At 34.2% G+C, this 22,370-nt stretch overlaps 1 protein-coding gene across 10 annotated transcripts in view; it reads left to right on the forward strand.

Annotated features, from left to right (window-relative positions):
• The window catches only part of LOC139085697 (lachesin-like), a 65,305-nt gene that overhangs the window by 25,534 nt on the left and 17,401 nt on the right, over window positions 1–22,370 (forward strand). For all 10 annotated transcript variants that reach the window (XM_070633824.1, XM_070633822.1, XM_070633819.1 and 7 more), the window contains 8 exons: window positions 6,709–6,806; window positions 8,700–8,845; window positions 8,970–8,982; window positions 9,773–9,821; window positions 10,653–10,811; window positions 12,159–12,238; window positions 12,389–12,437; window positions 20,917–21,051. In XM_070633824.1, the coding sequence (XP_070489925.1) occupies window positions 8,772–8,845; window positions 8,970–8,982; window positions 9,773–9,821; window positions 10,653–10,811; window positions 12,159–12,238; window positions 12,389–12,437; window positions 20,917–21,051 (559 nt within the window). In that variant the 5' untranslated portion in view covers window positions 6,709–6,806; window positions 8,700–8,771. The remainder of the gene's footprint in view (window positions 1–6,708; window positions 6,807–8,699; window positions 8,846–8,969; window positions 8,983–9,772; window positions 9,822–10,652; window positions 10,812–12,158; window positions 12,239–12,388; window positions 12,438–20,916; window positions 21,052–22,370) is intronic.

Below are 22,370 nucleotides of genomic sequence, written 5' to 3' on the forward strand. Positions count from 1 at the left end.
TTGTGATCCATGACCTCCCAATAGACTCCATACTCACTACCTTTATTTCAATAAAACTCCTTAAAAGTTCTTTCTCAAGCTTCATCATCACCTCAACATCAAAACATGCTCTTATCTCACTTACTCATTTTTTTAAAAGCAAGCTTAACCAAATACCTAAAGCATTTAAACCACAAAAGCAGCAAGTATTAGGAAGTACATTAAAAATTTAATTTTAAAGCAAAAAACATCCTCTTTTATGTACTCAAATAAAATATTTTTTTAATACTTCTTGTTCATTTCCATGATTTTTATTATGCAATTCTCGCACGAGAAAACAATTTTAAGCATGCAAAAAAATGAGGAAGTTTGAATTTTGGAGGTAAAAGTAAGAATTGACGCATTTGAAGGTTAGAATTGTTAGTTCTGGATCGAAAGTTGGAATTGAGTTGGATGCTGTGTTTTGAAGATTTTGAATGTTTCTATTAAGTATATTGTGGTTATTAGGGGCGTTTTGGGTCAAACCTACATATTTCTTGCTCTCTTACACTATGGCGGACATAAGACATAATAAATAAGGGTAAGGACGTATTCAAGGAGGGCTACGAACCTAGGAAGGGGGATAAGGACAGCTTTGAGCTTTTTGTCTCTAAAAACCCTAATAAATTGAAGATTTTTGTCCTTAAACGGGGGATTTAACCTTTGATTCTCCAGTAACTAGACTCAAATGGCTCTAGGGAAGCTATAGATGACCTTCGACGATCCTTGGCGATTCTAGACAATTTCTCATCCCAAATAATTCCACAGCACCCAAAAAAACAATTTCTTTCAATCAAGACAATATGCCACATCCTCAAAACTTCATCATCACCTCAATCATGCACATCAAAACACCATCAAGAAGAGCAAATATATACAAAAGTTCAGTACAATGGATATAAAAGAAAGCAAAAAATACAACAAATGAGATATTTAGTCGTAATTTTTACCTTAAGACTTGCAACTTTCAAGTTATTCTTTCATTCACAATAAACAGCATGTGCAACAGAGCACATAAACTTTAAATAAATTTCATTACAAGATGATTAAATTGAGTGGAATGGGATGGAATCCTTTTTATTGTGGTTTTTTAGATTGGAGGAAGTCATGAATTTTGGGGGAATTAATCTTTTGGGGATTTTTTGAATTTTTGTTCAATTTGAAAATTTTTGGAATTTTTGAAAAAGGTTTGCAGCTGCAAATAGGCATCAAAAACAGCTTAATCGTAAATCTAGGATAACAATCATCTTAAGCAAGCCTAAAAAGTCATCTCTGCCTTATCCACAGTCGCTATCCACACAAAACGCTGTCAATAGAGACGGTAATGTACTTGGCATCAAAAATTGGCAATCGGAAGTCAGCTTCAGATGCAAACTGAAGTAATCCACAGTCAGACCCCAACCGATCACTTCAGCCTACACTCCAGTCCATTACAATCCACAAAATAACATCCAAAATACACCAAACAACCGTCAAATGACTATCGAACATCAAGCTTGCATCAAACAAACTAAAATGCAATGGGTGATAAAAAATTAAAATGATAGTTTTATTCTGTATCTCATTGAAGCTGCTCGCTGCTCTGCAAGCTATAAAAACAGAAAAAATATAATAATGTACAGTAAAAAAACTAGGAACGAGATGGAAAGAGAGCGAGATTATGTTGTGTGTGTGCATATAAACAAGGCAAAAATTTATGTATGAGAGAAAAAAGCGGTTGGCATGCCGTATGTTTGCACATTGAACATGCATTTTAACTAAGTATATAAAATAATTTTTTCTCAAATTCAACTCTCTCCTCCAACGTTTATGACCCCATTCTATGGAACAAAAGATGAAAGTGCATTTATGTATGAAAATAGTTTTGTTGTGGAATGTAATGGGGTATGCAGGAAACTGTTTAGTGGGAATCTGTGATTTAATAGGGATTGTTGCTAGTAGCTTTGAGCTTATTTAATAAATTTTGACTGTATTTGGACCAGATTTAAGTAATTTAGACTAGACCTTTAACTTACAGGGGCTTTTCCTTTGAATAAGTTAATTATGAACATGAATAAATAAATAAATAATAATAATAATAATAATAATAATAAATAATAAATAATAATAAAAAAAGACTTGATAATTCTTTATTATTAATTTGAATTCTTTAGGACTAGATTTATCCAATTAGGACTAGATTTGAAACTTTTAGGAGTAGGTTTGACTATTAAGGACTAGCCCGAGTATACAAAGAGCGTGCTCAGTTTTGTGAGCACGCTTCTGAGCATGCTCAAATTCATCGTTTTACGTGCTCACCATAGCATGCTCAACTGAGCACGCTCATGAGCACACTCTGAATGTGCTCTCGAAAAATAAAAATTTTTTTTGAGCGTGCTCAGGTGAGTACGTTCACCTGAGCATGCTCATGAGCATACTCAAAATCAAAATTTTGATGTGCTCACCAGAGCACACTATTGAGCATGCTCTTGAGCACATCTTAAGCATGCTCATGCAAAATGACATTTTAAATATTAGCATGCTCATCTGAGCATACTCTTGAGCATGCTCCTGAGCATATCTTGAGCATGCTCGTGTATTATGCCACATTTTATTTTAACATGCTCACCTGAGCACATCGATGAGCATGCTCTTGAGCACATTCTGAGCACAACGTGGAAATGCGGTTTGTGAAATTTCAGCATGCTCACCTGAGCACGTCGTTGAGCATGCTCAAGAGCACATCCTGAGCACAACGAGAAAATGTGGTTTATGAAAATTCAGCATGCTCACCTGAGCACATCGTTGAGCATGCTCAAGAGCACACTCTGAGCACAACGAGGAAATGTGATTTATGAAATTTCAGCGTGCTCACCTGAGCACATCGTTGAGCATGCTCAAGAGCACACTCTGAGCACAACGAGGAAATGTGATTTATGAAATTTCAGCATGCTCACCTGAGCACGTCGTTGAGCATGCTCAAGAGCACACTCTGAGCACAACAAGAAAATGTGGTTTGTGAAATTTCAGCATGCTCACCTGAGCACATCGTTGAGCATGCTCAAGAGCACACTCTGAGCACAACAAGAATATGCGGTTTGTGAAATTTCAGCATGCTCACCTGAGCACGTCGTTGAGCATGCTCAAGAGCACATCCTGAGCACAACGAGAAAATGTGGTTTATGAAAATTCAGCATGCTCACCTGAGCACATCGTTGAGCATGCTCAAGAGCACACTCTGAGCACAACGAGGAAATGTGATTTATGAAATTTCAGCATGCTCACCTGAGCACGTCGTTGAGCATGCTCAAGAGCACACTCTGAGCACAACGAGGAAATGTGATTTATGAAATTTCAGCATGCTCACCTGAGCACGTCGTTGAGCATGCTCAAGAGCACACTCTGAGCACAACAAGAAAATGTGGTTTGTGAAATTTCAGCATGCTCACCTGAGCACATCGTTGAGCATGCTCAAGAGCACACTCTGAGCACAACAAGAATATGCGGTTTGTGAAATTTCAGCATGCTCACCTGAGCACGTCGTTGAGCATGCTCAAGAGCACATCCTGAGCACAACGAGAAAATGTGGTTTATGAAAATTCAGCATGCTCACCTGAGCACATCGTTGAGCATGCTCAAGAGCACACTCTGAGCACAACGAGGAAATGTGATTTATGAAATTTCAGCGTGCTCACCTGAGCACATCGTTGAGCATGCTCAAGAGCACACTCTGAGCACAACAAGAAAATGTGGTTTATGAAATTTCAGCATGCTCACCTGAGCACATCGTTGAGCATGCTCAAGAGCACACTCTGAGCACAACGAGGAAATGTGATTTATGAAATTTCAGCATGCTCGCCTGAGCACGTCGTTGAGCATGCTCAAGAGCACACTCTGAGCACAACAAGAAAATGTGGTTTATGAAAATTCAGCATGCTCACCTGAGCACATCGTTGAGCATGCTCAAGAGCACACTCTGAGCACAACGAGGAAATGTGGAAAATCTTGGAAAAATCTATGAAAATTATTCACCTGAAAATACAGTGAAACACCGAAAAAATTAACCAAAAAACTCTTAAAATTAATCAGTAAAAAACATAACATTTATATATGGTTTTTGCCATACATAAATTATTAGGTAAAATACAGCGGTGGCGTAATGGTTAAGGCGATGGTCTCATATAGCAACGAAGCGGTCTCAGGTTCGAATCCAGGTAAAAGCGAAATTTTCTAACTTTGGTTTTTTCAGATTATTAATTAAACAGGATTTATTACAATAACATTTTCTAATAGTACTAATATTATAGGATTAAAAAAGTGCATTCTCTCTCTCTCTCTCCCTAAGTGAAATTAATTAATTTTTTTTAAATTTTGCATATTTATGCATGCTTAGTGAGCACGCTCTAGAGCATACTCAGTGAGCATACTCTTGAGTACGTTAAAAGAGCATGCTCTCTGAGCGTGCTCAGAAGCGTAAAGTAGTGACATCAGGTTTTGTATGAAAGAGCATGCTCACACTAGCGTGCTCAGCGAAAATTTGAGCATGCTCTTAGCGTGCTCTTTGTACACTCGGGTAGATTTGACACATTAGTATTAAATTGTCTTAATTAAGGCCAGATTTAGTCAATTTTGATTACATTTGACACTATTGGACTAGATTTGACCTATTAAGACTTAATTTGAATTTTTAAGGACTAGATTTGACCAATTATGACTAGATCTAACAAGTAAAGACTAGATTTGCTTAAATAAAATTAGATTTGGTCCAACAAGTTGAGACTTGATGCATTAGAACTATATTAAGTATTAGATTTGACCATTTCAGACTAAACAGGAACGAATTTAAACTATATTTGACTAATTCAGACTAGTTTTGATCAATTTCTACCAAATTTTACTTTGCAGTCAGAACATTTTGACTGTTTTGATTCCAAACCAAACAATTAACCTCAAAAATTCTCTATTTCACATTACTACCCAAAAAAATTTAACCTCATCACCCGACAATCTGCCACTTAACCTTTTTCCTCATATTTCCACTATAAAAAGCTCAAAAACATAATTTCACATAATGTGAATCGTATTTATTATATAAATGCACATAAAATTGTGTGTGAATGCTCTCATATGTACTACGTGTGTATTGTGGTTTTCATGGTGAATGAAAAAATAATAAAAAAAAATCTTGAATAAATTTTTTTTTCATGAAACACAAAAATTATAAGCTCACATTATTTCAAAATGAATTAAATTGATTTAAATGTTTTTATTTATGTTGAATGCAATCGTAGATTTTTTTAATGCTGTAGTTGTTGTGTGTGTGTGTGTGCGGTGCCGCTTGTGTGACTTTATCATGAAATGAAAATGAGAAGGAAAACTAGTGGAAAACTACATAATGTGAATGTTTGTGAATAGAATAATGAATTTTAGATAAGTGGAAAATTAGAGTTAAAGTTTTTTGTTTTGTTGAGTTTGTTTTGATATTTTTTGTGGGGATTTTTGAGAGGAATTTAAGGTTTGTTGAATGATTTTTAATAACAATTTTGATTAGCTTGCGCCAATATATTGAAATGATTTGGTCTGGGGTCAGTCTGGGTAACTTAGTCCTCAATATGATTAGCATTTTTATTTTCACAATGTTGTCATTAATGCAGCAACGTCATGATTCCTTTATGAAGACAAATGTCAAGCCATCCACTCTGTTAAGATATGTAAATTCCAAATATACTAGAGTATAAACCAAAATATATCCATTTAAACAGTCAATTTTGATAATATTTTGATGATTTCTATGAGTTTTATATCCCTGATGACTTCATCGTACCACAAAATAATGTCAGTTAAAGAGATTCATGATCTAGGTACTTTTTTAGAACCCAGAAAGCATACGGCGCAAAAATGGTTGAAAATTCGGCTTCAGATTGACTTGTTTCTAGCCTAAAGCTGAATTTCTTTGAACCAAGCATGTTACCATGAATCATAAGTCAACATGATTCTTGTCTGAACCCGGATTTCACCTAATCTGGCGTAAGACCACTGTCATTATGTCCTGAGACTGGGTTTTCTTGATTTTCTACGTAGTGTGTCTTCCGGAATACTTGAAATAATCAAATAATTCATTCAAATGAGCCATTACTAGCTTTAACATCAAATTTTGTTAATTTTTTTTATAAACTTCAATCAATAGATTCCTCCAAAAAATCCCAAACTAAAATATTTCAACACGTCTACCTCCAATTTTTCTTCAATTTCCCCATCAAAAAACTAAACAAAATTCCATTCTCATAGCGAAAAATAAAAATCGATTTCCCAGTAATAAAAACAAAATTGACCATTTCTAATGCAAAATTCCTTTCTAGAAAAAAAAAATTTCTATTCTCACTCTGTATATTACTTTTTCCATTTCCACTAGTCACTAAAAATGCCACTGGACATCTACACCCAACTTTTTTTTTCATGAATGAACTCGTGAATGAAGAGAGACAATTTTAATTTATTTTTTATTTTCAGCTGAATTCAACATGACAAAATATTTTTATTCATTTAATTTTTTTTCTCTTTTTCTTTCCTTTTTGTGCTGCTTTTTTTCGGTGGAAAATCATTCGAAAAACAACAACCTGCCGTGGACAACGCATTGACATGCAATACAACACGAAAAATGTTTTAATGGAAATTCGATGAATTTATACACAAAAAAATTAAATAATCTAGACATTCCGAAGTTCGGAGAGCCGATACAGAATCAGACGATAGCTGTCGGCAGAGAATCTGTTTTTAGTTGTGTAGTTGATAATTTACAGACATATAAAGTAAGTTTTAATAATGATGTCTTGATTATATTTGGATAATTTCAATTATTTTTGATGATAATTAAGTTGGTTTTGTTGGAAGTTAAATATGTCTGATAAATAAAGAGGTATATCGGATAAAATGAATGAGGGATGCAAGAACTAAATCACATCACCCCACACCCTCCTCTCCCTCTCATACCAAACAGTGCCACTGCAATTAGCCGACTGTGCATAAGAGCACATGTCGGCTAATCGATCCAGATTCCGGTTCCAGACAAGAGTCTGGCATAATACCCGAATTTGGAGTCAACTCAGAGTCACTCCAGCCTGGGTCCCTAGAGTCAAAATGTTAATCGATTATCCAATTTGTGTTTATCGGGTGCATCTCTGGCTTTTATTTCAAAATTATTGCTATTCGATTAATCTTAGCACGTTTTGTGCAACTTGACTTGTTAAATGATGCTCAGCATTCATTCTAGCTACATATCTGCATGATGACTGCTGCTTTCACCTACCAAAATAACAACCCTGATTACAACCACCCTTTAATTTCTCAATAATTCCATTATACTTTTCTATCAATACAAATTAAAAGCCGATCCAACCAAGAACTTAAAAATTCCTCAACACAACAATGGACTTAAAATAAAAATTCATACCCGATTTCAATCCAATGAAAAAATTATTAAATGACTTTTTGTTCCACATTTAATAAAAAACAAACGTATATGGCTCATAAATCCACGTTTATTATTCATCATATTTAATTGTTAAATTCATACACATGTTCATTACATTATTATAATAGCATTGCGGTATTATCGACGTGGTAACATAATGAATTAATCTTATTTCTCGAATAATGGTTTTGTGTGTGGGAAACTTATGGAAAAGAATTTGCATTGTAGAAAAAGTTTGAATTGGTTGATAAGTTTGATATTTTGTTAAGTTGATGAATAGTTTTGTAAAAGTTCAAGTTTGTTAGAGTTAAATGAATCTGAAGGAGCTAACGCAGCTACTTATCAGACTTTACAGACAGTTTAAAGCCTGGCTTAGTATCTTAAACATCAGAGGTGTATTTAAGGGTATCAGGAGATACCACGAAAAAGTATGGATCAGAGCTTGAAGTTGAATTGAATTTTGTATGGAGTCGAATCGACTCGAGTTGAATTTTGTAAACAAAAATCGAAACTACTTCGATCTCTTGTATAGACTTGGGCAGCTTCAGAGCAGACTACAACTTATCCAATACCCCAGACATTGAATTACTTAGCAAATCGTCCTTCATGTAATAACTCGAGCGACACAAGTGAAGAACCCAAGTGAACAAAAATACGTTAGAACTAGTCATCAACTGGACATTGACTTGCCTTCTATTTTTCATAACGTATTTTTGTCCACTCGGAGAAGCGTCAGTGTGCCATCCATATGGCTCTCAAATGTCAAAATTAGGCAGCTTTTGTTAGTGTTCATAATTGTGATTTAGCGGAGCGTATTAAGGAAATGAGGGTGAAGGGCGTTAGGTTTGGTCGCATAATTCAAGCAAGTGTTCTCAGTTAGTCTAACCATCCGCCCCTCATTCCTCCTACGCCTCTAAAGAGCCTCACATGCATCATCCCAAACCCTTCTTCATTTATGTCACTCAGGTAATTCCATACCAAAAATTCAATCAACTTTCATAATTTAATCAATAAACCCGATCCATGTCTTCATATCATTATCATCAATTCTGACGCATTCATTACACAACCCAACATCAGACAACTACAAAACCGACTAAATTATCATGATGAAGTATTAATTTCACTTTATTCACAAAATTAAATTAATTATCCTTACCAATTGTGTGGTTGAGTAACTAAATTGAAGAAAAATTTCATTGGAATCTCCAATGATACATTTCATCAACAGATTGCGTGGCTGAAAGTAGATACACAAACAATATTATCGATTCAAACTCACATTATTACAAAGAATCATCGAATGACAGTGTCACATGTTGAGAATCGAGCATGGGTGCTGCGAATACGAGATGTCAAGGAATCTGATAAGGGATGGTAAGGAATACAGAAGTTGAATGCTTCTTTTTTTGTTGATTCTTTTTTAGAAAAGATTTTGTTGAGGAGATTAAACTTATCTGATTGAATGTTTTTTTTTCTATTTTGTTATGATGTCTAACAGGTATATGTGTCAGGTGAGTTTAAAGCTGATAGATTGAAATTTAATAAAGTGTTTATTTCGACTGAAGATGGTTGCTTGGTTTACTTTAAGACAATTTTGTCTTGCAGACAAAGAGCGTACTTTCAACAGAGTAAGCTGAGAAATACGCTTACGAGCATGCTAATCTGGTATATTAAAGTTGAGGAAGCTCTCGGGTACATTATTTTTGTTTGTTAGGGTTTAAGCCACTCTTAGGCATAATACAAGGTAAAATCGAATAGATTTTAGTTAGCTGTACTCAACTAAAGTCGGTCAAGAATTAGCCAGCTATTGCCGACTAAAATAAAACAAGTGTCTGTCTAACTAACTCCTCTAGGATACAAACTAGTTGATATCGTAGTTGCATCATTCACATACCTTTTTAATGAGTAGCCTAATCAATAGCATACGGTACACCCTAGGATTTTCACGTAAGGTACTTGGGGGAGTGTTTATCCTAAAGCAGTGATGAGCATCCTTTATTGTGCCGCGGAACCCCTTAGTGATAAGCCTCGACCGAAACCGCATACGTCATACAGCTCATGGCATTTTCTCGGCACACAGGTTACCCACTACTGCACTAAAGCAGAGACACAGTTGGAAATATTTTAGAAACAGCACTAAGTAGCTTTGGAATTTTTTTCTCAAAAAACCTTAGCAAAATGAAGAATTTTGTCCAACCAGAAGTTCACCTACCTTAAAGTATATTAAGCAACCGACTCTTCAAATTAAAGATGCTCCACAATATCTATCTTTACTAACATCTTAAAATTCCCACCCAACAGATCAATACTGATCCCATGAAGAATCAAGTGGGCTACCTCAATGTTGTGGGTGAGTAAATTGATTAAAATATATTTTGTTGTTAAACGAGAAAATGAGACAAAGAAAACTACTAAGAAATGAGAATCAAGACAAGAGTTTAGGAAGATAATGATGATGACGATGAAGTTGAAGTTGGAATTGAAGTTTATGTAGTGAATTTGGTAAGGAAAAAGTCAAGAAGACTCGGATTTAAATGGAATTAAAGTCGACTTTAACCTCTGTCAGCAGTTATGTGCTTTTTTGGTTGAATAGACAAGGTGCTTGGCACAAATTTGAGATGTTAGCTCGAAGGTCGTAGGTTCGAATCCAACCATTTCCAAAATTTGTTGATTTTTGGAAGTTCAGATACTTCTAGATCTCCAAATAGACTCGGATTTTGTAACAAAAATTCAAGTCAAGTCGATTCGACATTTTAACAGCTTAATGCACAAGATCATACTCTAATTGGAATTCTGGGAAACGTTGGGTTGAGGAACGAGTCAGAAATTCGAAGTATAACTAGAGACAAAGGCTTGAGAGCTACTAGATTACCATAGTTATTAGAATATTGATAGAACGGACTTGAAATCTCTCGATAGAACCTAAATATGCTAAAATCATCCAAAATCTCATCGTCATCATCATTATCACATTAAAGCACAGACTCTTAACCACAGTAATAAATTAAAATGGCCCCAAAATGTCGTTAATGAATCTCATTTCTCACGTCACATAATAAAAGTAAATATTCAATTTCATTTCTTCTTTTTCTTTTTTCTCATCACAATTTTACTGGATTCTACTGTTGCTGCTGCTTCAATTCTACAATGTGTATATAATTTGTCATTGACACATTCACAGTGCCCCCAGACATCTTGGACTATCCAACAAGTACTGATATGGTAGTGCGAGAAGGTAGCAACGTGACACTCAAATGTGCAGCCAGAGGCTCACCGCAACCAAATATCACTTGGAGACGAGAGGGTGGTGAATCAATTGCCATAAGTGGACAACGTGAAGGTATAAAATTGAAAATTGCTATTTCATCATAGCTAGACGATGAAAAATGTTCAACACACTCACACACACAAACACACAAACACATTCAAATTCTTAATTAATTAAACTCAATGCTCTCTCATTCTATATCCACCATCTCGTCTATGACTGTCTTTTTTATTATCAAGATTCAAGTGATAAAAATTGAAACTTTATTGCTGGAATGTCTGGCTGACTATTATTACTTTTTTGGGATGTAAAAGACAGTATCGATTTCGACTTGTTGAAAGTAAATTGAGTAGGAAGATGGAAATTAATTTTTTGGAACGCAATTCGACATGATAGGGATATAAAGTTGTGGAGATAATTTGAGTTCTTTAGTTCTTTTTATGGACTTTGCATGTGATATTTTAGAAAGGAAAATTTTTGTTGAGGATAGAAGGTGATTTTGGGAAGTTTTGGAGCATGGTAGTGGATAAGTATGGTCAAGTATTATCTTGGGTATTGAGCCATATGCAGGTGAATTTGAGAAAGTTCAAGGTTTAGGCAGCAGGGTGTCCTGGGACTCGGGGAAAAGCTGTTAAGAAGTACAAAAGTTTCTTAAATTTCATAATGCTGCTCTAGTAATATAAAGTCGGTTCATTAACAACAGTTGTGTTCCTACTCATCGCTAATCCTACCTAGTCATCACTAACCCTTACCTAGTCATCGCTAAGCTTACCTAGTCATCACTAACCCTTACCTAGTTATCGCTAAGCTTACCTAGTCATCACTAACCCTTACCTAGTCATCGCTAACCCTTTCTAGTCATCACTTACCCTTATCTAGTCATCGATAACCCTACCTAGCCATCGCTAACTCTACCCAGCCCTTACCAAGTCATCACTGACCCTACCTAGTCATCGCTAGCCCTACCTAGTCATCGTTAATCCTACGTAGTCATCGCTGACTCTACCTAGCCGTTCTAAAATAGCATCTTAATTATTTAAAGCAAACCAATAGCATTCACAACTGTACATTCAATTTTGGAAAATTATTTTCAATTTTAAAGTCTGCTTATTGCACCACATAGCCATAGACATACACACAGATAAACATACCAAAACAGAGTGAGAGCTTTTGAAATGAGACTATGAACTTGATAAAATACCATCACTTGTTAAAAGCCTGAATAAGAGCCAACAAACAACAGAAAACACAAAAAAAATACTGAAAAATTCAATCAATCATGATGCCATTAATTGGAACATCTTGATTTCACAAACAAACGTGTCTAAATTTGCTTTTAATTCCAATCCTCTTTTTACCTTCCTCTCTTCCTGTATTTTTAACACGTTCATGCATCCGGTACAACAACAACATAACCAGTGGTTACCTTTAATGGATCAATATTAAGCATATCTCGCGTTAATCGCTTACATATGGGCGCCTACTTGTGTATAGCCTCGGTAAATACTAACATGAGATTTTTAATTGCTGATAGGGACATACAGAACAGACTTTAACTGCTGTTCTTCTTTGTTCTCTCTACTTTAACATTTGTTAAATGACTTAATATTGCATTTTTTTTTATTTCTTTACATGCCGTTCGACCATAGAATGGAATTCCGCCAACAGTTTCCAAAAGGGTGATGTTGATTGTTCATTGTAAGTATATACTTGAACTTTTTTTTTACTTGTTCTGATTTTTTTTTTTATTTTGGGGTCGTTCAGTTATTACGTTATGTAGAAAATTACATATTTAGACCCCCTCCTCATTTACCTATTGTAAGCTTCCTTACAAAAAATGTTATTTTGTTTAAGCCAGTGGTAGGCAACCTATGTGCAGCGACATTTTGAAAATACCATGAACCGTATGTCCTATGTGGTTTCAGTCAATGTCAGAGCTCGTAGTCGAAATGGTTGAAGTCGACTCGACTCGACTTTGAGCTCTGGTCGTTGCTAAATAATAAAGTGTGCCACAAAAAATAAAAGGTTCCCTATCACTGGTTCAAGCTGTAACAAGCTAATAAACCCCCTTCCCGTTAAGGAATCAAACGTAATAATTGCACGACTCCCTTTTGCTTTTATGATATTTTTATGGGGAAAATTATCGTCGTAAGAAAAGAGAACAGATTGTGTGACTGTGAGGATGAATTAGAGGTTCTATTGATGTTTATGGAATCGGCTTCGATTTATTGTTCATAAAAGTACATTTGCTGAACCTTCAAAGCTTTAAGGAAGAGCTTTCCACTTTTGTGTTGCTCGGAATAATGGGAAAATTGGTAGAAAATTCACCAACTTACTTCTCGTGGCCTCTCGCAGATGTTGCCTATAACTGGCTCTATCGCCGGCTTCCGCCTGCCAATTGCCAATACCAAATGCAATGCTGTCTCTATCGACAGCTTCCTTCCAGGAGTTTTTCGGTCTACCTCGAGCTCTCTTACCATCCACAAAGTCTGATTTAAAGACTTCAGGAGGAAAATTCACCAAAGTAATGGAAAATTGATGACAATCCAAACATTGTTGGACTATTTAGCCATTAACTCATTGGAACCTTTTGAATTCCCAGAAAAAAAATGTAGTTCTGAACAAATGGGACTCGAGTGAACTCATTTAACAATTTTTTAATCACATGCTCCTACCACTGAGCTATGGGTGGTTAATCGACTCTATCGCTGGCTTCTGTCTATCAATTATCAATACCAAGTATTTCTACAGCAAAGTGCCATTCATAAATTATACATTTTCTGTTCCTCCTTACTACTGCACTCCCAATGTTGCTCCCAATGACTACACTGTTAAAAAGCCCAATATCGCATTCCAATCTCAACAGAACCCCTAATCTACACCACATAATACAAACTTCTTTTCAACATTAACTTAAGGACACACTGACTACAGACACTCTGACCTAAATTTAATTCATTCTAAAGATAAAACTAAATGAAATTGAAATATCAGCAAAAAAAAAATTTGTTCTTTTAACTTTTTTTTCGTTCATTTTTTTAAATATAAAAAGGAATCAGGAAAAAAAAGTTTTACAAAAAAGTTACTTTTCAAAAGCAAACTTTTTTTTGCACCTCATAAAGAGAGCTTTTAGTGTTTTTGAGTTTTATTTACAGAGGAAGTGCTTGTATTTATATTTTTTATTTTTCATGTCGATTGAATAAAGTTGTTGGCAAGTGCCAGAAAATATTTAGTAGAGAAGTTTATGGGATTTTTGTTGAATTTAATGCACATGATTAATTACATTCAAAAGAGTAAATGGTAGAGTGATGGAGGGAGTTTACAAAATTCAAAGGTCAAAGGTTCGATTCCCAAGATAAATGATATAAATTATCCCACACTCAAAATCAAGCATTCTTTTTTGAATTACAAAAATTGACAGATGAAATAGTTTCTTCTGCTGAGTCTCGAACCCAAGACTGCTTGATCAATATCACAATAATTAGGTACCGAAGGACGAAACCCTGTACGAAGCTATTCCACCACCAACCAACCTCAACTCACTTTATAAACAAACCACCCTCATTTTATACCAAATTAAAGTCACTTTATCACTATTCCAGCATAATTTAATTCCAGAAACCCCCCTCCCCTCATCAGATACAAATTCACTTTAACTCACAAAACACATTACCCCTATACTGCCCACAAAAACCCAAAACAACATTATTCACTACATTTTTGCATAAACATTCTCAATTCAAACATAAAATTGTTAGCTACGAATGAGAAAATAAAAATATAAAAAACGACATGAAGGTGTTGTGATCAATGTTCTTCTTTCCATATAATCTACAAGCACTTTGAAGATTGTTGATAGAGTGGAATATAAAGTTCATGTTCTCGTACTTTTTTTTATATGTACAACTTCAAACGCTTTCACACTTTTTTTCCATGCTGAACATTTTTATTTAAAAAATGGTAATTTTATGCACAATTCCGCATACTCACTACAATTTTTTTTCTCACTTCTTTGGGTGGATATACATAGACGTACAACAAAATAAATACAAAGGATGGGAGGAAAAAAATTTGCTTTTGAAATGAATTTGGTGAAGTAAGGAATTGATTTTATGAGTGGAAAAGTTAAGCATTTATGAGAGTTTAGGTGAAGTTGAAGAGGTTGAGTTTTGGAGGTTCAGGGCTCGAAGTCGACTCTGATTTTGCATCGAAAATTCGTCTCAAGTCGACTTGACTCCATATAAAATCCGAGTCGTCTCTAGAATTGAATGTCGGAATTGAGCTATAATGGATCAAGTTGAACTGTAATTGATCAATATTATTTTCTTTGCGTCAAGTTGATCCAAAATATGTCCATTTTGATTCATAAGTTAAGTGATGTTCAGAACGGCTCAAGATAAGTTAGAATTTGTCTAGCTAAGACAGAATAAATCAGTTTGACTCTGAATAGGTCAAGTTGAGTTGAATGTGTCAAGTTGAGCCATATTGTATTAATTATGGACGAATTCAGCAAAGTTAAGTTTGAATTAATCAAACAGCTCAAGTTGAATCTTATTATGAACCGTAATGAGTCTAATTAGACTAGAATTGATCAAGAAAAGACAGCATAATTTGAGTTTAACCAAAATTTGTCAAGTTGAATATGTGTAATTCAAGTAGTATCAAAAACAATCACAAAGTGTAAAGTTGAGTCAAGACGAGTCAAGTTGAGTAAAATGAGTCCAATTGAGCCAAATTAAGTCAAATTGAGCCAATCTAAGTCGAATTTAGTCAAACTAAGTCAAGGTTAGCCAGGCTAAGCCAATTTGAGTCAAACTAAGTTAAACTAAATCAAGTTGAGTAAAATTAAATCAAGTTGAATCAAAAATAGTCTAGTTGAGGAAAAGAGGATTAAAATGGGTCAAGTTTAATCAAAATGGTTCAGAATAAATGCATAATTCGGAATAGCTGCATAAAAATCTTAATTTAAACACATTTAGGCCCTAAGACAAAGCATTAACAATAAAACGCAATTCCTCCACACTATATTCACAACAAAAATAACACAAAACACTTGAAAAGCAAGTCGAGGATGAGGAAAAGAATTTCATGCAATAAAAAACGATAATCGAATAAAGATAAACATATAACTTATTTTAAACTCACAACAGACGTACTTGAACGATGCTTAAAAGCTTCACTTTCACTGTTCACTTGCCTCTTTTATCTACCCCTTAACTACATATTATGCAACTCACAAAATAGATTTCAAATGAAAAAAATATAAAGTTAGTTGAAAGTGTTTCAGTTTTGCAATCATGCAAGAAATTTAATATAGTCTGAGGTTTGAGGATAAATTGAAAGTGGAGTTGGGAAATGAGGACGATTGCAAAGGTAGTGGAGAAAAGTGGTTTTTATTTAGATTAGAATATATTGATAATTTTTGGTGATGGTATGGAAGTTAAGAGAGTAAGTTGTTGAATTGATGTATTTTGGCATTGAAATATTAAATTAAAGGTTTTTTGGAATTTTAAGAATTTTTTTTTTAAATTAAATTTTGAGTTTTTAAAATGTTAAAAAAATTTAATTTAATTTAAATTAAAAGAACTAAATATTTTAAACTTTTTTAAAAAAATTTTAACATTTTTGAAAAGAATGAAAAATTAAAAAAATTGAAAAAAAAAAAAATGAAAAAATTAAAAAATAGAAAAATTTTAAAAATTTTAAAAATTTAAAAAAATGAAAAAATTTGAAAAATTGAAAACATTTTATTTTTTTAATTTTAATTCACTTTTTTACAAATATTGAAGAATTTTATGTTTTTTTGAAAAAAAAAAAAAGATTTTTAAAATTTTTAATAAGAATCAAAATTTTTAAATACTTTAAAAAGTAGAAATTTAAAATACCTAAATTTATCAGAATCTTCAAAATTAACTTCACAAATTTTTCTTTAAAAATCTAATTTAAAAACTATAATTTTCACTATAAGTTCCATAAGCCCCCCTCTTTTCACAATAATTATTCAAAATTAAAAGCCCCTCTTTAAAATTTCCCCATAAAAAAATTTATTTTTGCATCAAACAACCGAAAATAACAAGCACTTGATAGCTGTTTACATTTCATCCCACAAGTAAAATAATAAATAAATAAATAATTCCCCACATACATAGTTATATTCAGCAATTGAATTGTTTGGTTACAGAATAAAATATCATTGCTGGTGTTATTTTCGAGAAAAATAAAACATTTTTTTGGGTTCGGTGTAGCTTACTGTTTGCATGATGTAAAGTTAAATAATATATTAAAAAGATATAAATTGCATTATTATTGTTTGGTTTTTAAATTAAACGAGAACATTTAAGTACCATTTTTTGAATAATTGATGGACATTTTCAGTGTCAATTTGCGATTTATTTTAGGTCAATTTTCAATTCTTTTATGGGTCGCTGGAGGTGAATTGATCTAATCGGTATGAAAATTTGTTAGTTACTGCATCACTATAATTCTATTGTGAATATGGGTCGTTGGGAGATCACTTAACTTAAAAATTGGTTAATCTGGACACGGGTGTGCTTGAGGGGAATAGGCTAGGGTCGGTGTTTCGGGAAGTCAAATATTTAGAGAGGATTTTGTGATTTTTTCACAAAAACTCCAGAAAATTAAAGAATTTTGTCTAAAATACGTGAAATGCTGAAGGTATGCTTTCTCAAAATTCCGGTCCTGATAAATTTTCGGGATCGGGATTGAAATTTTCCAAGAAAGCATAGCTGAAGGTGTCTAACCCTCAAAAGCCTCCCTTGTAACCTCCTCTGATGACCTAGCAGACCAATAATGGAACTAATTTTTGGGTAATGACTAAAGCAGGGTCGCATGGTCTATGCTATGGAATTGGGTTTTAGATAATGTATAGTCTTCATTTTTCATTAATTCAAACCATTTGGGGCGTCCATAGAAAGCAACAGACACTTATGACATAATATGAGGTAAAAATTCGAAATAATTTGAATGAAGCTGAACTAGCTGGTTGAGAACCCTAAACTCATCCCTTACTGGAGCCCCCTACACCCCCTAACATTCCCTATCACACAAACTCCTCCACCCCATTCACAATTCCATCTCACATCACAACTAAAAACAATAAATACATTCATAAATAAATGCACGCAAAAAAGAAGCACATGCAATAAAATGTTCGATATTCATTTACAGCAATTTTTACGTCCGCAATATCAATTTTTTACTAACAAATTCTCGATTTTTTTCGTTTTAAATAAAAATAAAACTATATACGTACAATATATATTCTTCTTGATACGTATCTTAATTGACTCACTGTGGAGTTCTAGGAAATGGAATGGAATTGTTGTGAAAAATAAAGTATGGAAGTTTGTGGAGTGGATGTTTGAAGGAGCATTAAGAGGAGATTTTAGTTAGCAAACTTTTTAAGGACCTTTGGTACATGGCGTAGAAATGGCTTAAATCTAGCTACAATCTGCGGAAAGGGACATCGTCCTGGTTGGAAATCTGCAGAAGGAATAATCGGCTGAAGGTGGCAATCTGTGGAGGGCGTCAATTGACGTCGATGCGAAGGACATCGATGGAATGTTGCATCTTATGGAAGGGGCGATCGGCGATATGTGGCAACCTGTGGAAAGGTCAATTGCCGGAAGGTTGCGATATCAATATACCTGCCGAAAGAGCAATCGATGAAATAAAGCCACCTGAGCATGCGGCCATCAGCGTAATGTGACATTCTGCGGGAGGGGACCATCTATGATATCAGTGATTCATTGGGTTTTAGCCGATTATTTCTACCTAAATGACAACTCTGGACTCGGTTTAGATTCGAAGAAATTCGACATCAAGTCAGAGTCGAGTCGGATTACGGCCTATTTTGAGAAATTTCTGAAAACAAAGAAAATTTTGTGTAATTCTGAAGAAAATGTCCAAAAAGAACTCAATTGTATCACAGTCTAGCCATACCAGTACAAAATGACCACTAAAAGCCCCCTCAAAGAGCACTCAATTCCCCTATCATACCCCTCATCCCCCCCAAAATAAAAAGTAAAATTAAATTGCACACAAAAGTTCCACGTACTCGAGCAACAAAGCGGTTGTTTTTGTTCCATTCACAGCAAAAAAAAAAAAAATCCCCATTTTTATTCGAATCTCATGCACACCATCCACTACATATGTTTTTATTTCATTGCACAGTTTTTTTTTAAATAACTGTACAGTCGAGTATAAAAAACGGCGTCATGGGAATTAATTCATGTAAAACATTTCGATAATTGAACAAACATTTGATGCTGTTTAATTGCATTGAATGCGCAATTTTTTTCATCGTTGTATCATAAAAAGCGGCATTCTGCGGCGAGAAAATATTTGTTTTCAGTTATTTTTTACATTTTTTTTGCAATGTCAACCTAGTGGAAAATAAACTGGAATTGAAAAAAAAAATGAATAGAGTTATGAGGTTTTGAGTGATTTAATAATTAGTCTGTGGGGGCTATGAGGGGTATGCGATCCTTGATCAAGTGTTAAGGACAAGAAGAAGAAATTTGAAAATTCATTCGCATTTGCTCACATTTATCCCGTACTTAACAGCACTTGACTCGTATATATCCGCATTTGGCCACATTTAACCCGTTTTTACCACCATTACCGTGCATTTACGAACAAGTTGTTAGCTAAAGGGTGGTCATGGTAAAGGTGTGGATATGAGGTACACGATTCTTGACCAAAAGTTACAAGGAACAATAGGATAAGGAGGAGAAACTTGAAATTCATCGGCATTTATCCGTATTAATCCGAATTTGCCATAATTTACCCGCAAATACCCCAAAGTATGACTTTGGGTCCACCTCTAGCTATGCTTTTCAATACAAATTATAAATATTAAAAAAAAAAAAAGATCAAATTTAACCTCAAAACAGCCACAAAAACATTACAAATTGTATAAAAAGCAGCACTAATCTCCCTCATTTCGCCCACAATCACTTTCAACATCAATAAAACTTTTCAATTTAAACACTCAACTGTAGACACAAACAAGAAGTTACAATGAAGCTTCATAGAACTGCAATTATGGCAAAAATCATATTTTACCTCTAATTAAGTCTTTTTGCTATTCATTTCAGTAATTAGGAAAATTAATTCTGTCGCGGTATTTCCACTTTTGTAAAAAAAAATCTTTGAAATGGAGTGGAAAGTAAATAAATCTTTTAAAGGGAGGAATGGCATTTAAAAAGTCAAGGATTTGAAACTCAAAAAGAACACACTTAGTTAGAATGTTTGTTTAGAGGGTTCAATTATTTGTTCAAAATATCTTATAGGGAACGCAGACATACGGAAAATATCCTTTGGATACGCCTCTGTGATAATGTCTTTGGACTTAGACCGGGATTACACTGGTCTAAAGTCAAATTTCAATGAATTATACTACAAATCAGACTTACGGCAGAGTTAGTTTGTATTTTTCGATATTTCTACGGTATGTACGCACTATGTGCTTTCCGGAGATAATAGTCGTCCTTAGAATCAAACAGAGTTGGCAGGACTCCAAAATAGAGCTTCCTCTAATGTAGTCTGTCTATAATGAAAGAGTTTTTTAGAATTTTTGAGTCCGGATCTCCAAAATCTGTCAAATCTGAAATAAAACATACAACTAGTCCCATAAAATGATGTCCACTAAAGTGCATATTACAAGTCAAGTAACTAAACAACCAGAACGTCCATTCCTTGATACAAGTCAGTCTTCCTTCTTATTTTTTTCCAATTTTCCTTGAAACTTCCTTCAAATTTATTTGCTTCATCTTCAACTTCTTTTTCGTCGTCGTCATACAAGAATCTACAAATACCAAAAAGAAGAAAGCATCCACAGCAAGCAACACACAAAATAAATAAATATATATTTTCATTTCTATGGCAAGTTGCATGAAGGAATTGAGATGCTTTTGTCGAAAAAAAAGAAAAAAAAAATTGAAATTGAAATGTTAAGAAATTAAATTCAATTTTGAATGTTTGTGGAATTTATGGAACAAAAGCAATAAGATGCCATGCACGACATGAAGCTATTGTGCATTGTCTGTGCAATTTTTTGGCATTCGTTACAAATTTTTTATTGTTGCTGATTTTTCGATTGTAAATTTTTTTTTCTTTTTATTAATTTTTCTTCTCTTCTTTTTTTATCCGACAGTTCCGCCCATGCTGATGATACAAAATCAATTGGTTGGCAGTGCGATTGGGCAAAAAATAATGCTCGAGTGCCAATCCGAAGCCTATCCGAAATCGATCAATTATTGGATGAAAAATGAGACGATCATCACGAAAGGTAAGTGTAAGGATTTTTCGGATGTAAGAATATTTTCTTCGCAGGTGTGCGTGCTGTAGATTGAACGGCTTATTGCGTGAAGGCATGAAAATTACTTTTTATTTTATACATGAATGCCTACTTACTTCTACCTTTTTTATTTCATGAAATGAGAATTTTTTTTATTAGATTTTTATTTTATTTTTATTTGAACGAATAAGTTTGTGGATGGAAAAAAATTCAACAAGTTGAATGAGATGGCAGGAAAATATTTACTGTGGGATAATGGTTTTTGGATTTTTCCTTGTGGCTTCAATGATTTATTTAAGGACTAAGAAACCAATCTCATTTGTTAGCTTTTGTAAATCTTGTTAGAATTTCTTAACTTACAAAATATTGAGCATTTAATGTTATAAAGGATGAATATGCATAATATCCAATGTGGATAATTGAATCAAATTGTTAGCCACGACCTACATACTTGTTGGATTTGTAGTGTGGTCGAATTCAACCTCAAGTGGACAAAAATACGTCAAAGCTAGTTGTGGCATGTTAATGTTCAGTCAATTACTAATGTTAACGTATTTGTGTACACTCGGGAACGATAAGAGCTGTTCAATGAGCACTATGCTGAGCCAGCAACAGAGTCAGATGGAAAGCTTTTTGTTGTAACCTAAGCTCCACATAGGAACATGGTTGCAGTAAGTAAGTACGTAATGAGCACTAAAAAGTAGAGAAGAGGTTTAAGTATGCTTTGTGCCATGCTCATAACAACCCCTTATAGCTCAGTAGGTTAAAGCAGTTGACATGTAATCTAGAGAGGACGTGGGTTTGAGTCCTACTCGGGGTATATTGTGAGTAGGTGTATTTTCTATAGAACCTTAGAAGCAGTAAGGTTCTGAGCATTACTAACAATTTTCTGGTGTTTGAAGTTGACTAGAATTTTATATGGATTTGAGTCGACTTGAGCCGTCTTTTTCATACAAAATTCGAGTGCAGTCGACTTCGAGCTCTGCAATTCCCTTTAATTTAAGAGTTTTGGAACCATTTACCACTCTAAATTTATAGATTCTCAAGACCGAGACCAAGAACTTCTCACTCTCCAGTCTTGAAGACTTCTCGTGATGTCATCATATCGGTTCCGGTCTCGGTCTCAGAAATTCGTCAAAACTGAGACTTCAGTATACCCTCCAGGAATTGCTAATGATTCAGCAGCTATTAAACTGAAAGTTTTTGTCGCAAACTCATTTTAAATTAAATATTCCTAAACATGCTACTCTCTAACCCTTTAAGCACACAATCTAAAACAACAAAAATGACTGCAACCACCCTTAAGGATA

The sequence above is a fragment of the Chironomus tepperi genome, unplaced genomic scaffold (genome assembly GCF_022539635.2).
Source record: "Chironomus tepperi strain 1889 unplaced genomic scaffold, CSIRO-AGI_Ctep_v1 contig_81, whole genome shotgun sequence".
Classification (NCBI taxonomy): Eukaryota; Metazoa; Arthropoda; class Insecta; order Diptera; family Chironomidae; genus Chironomus; species Chironomus tepperi.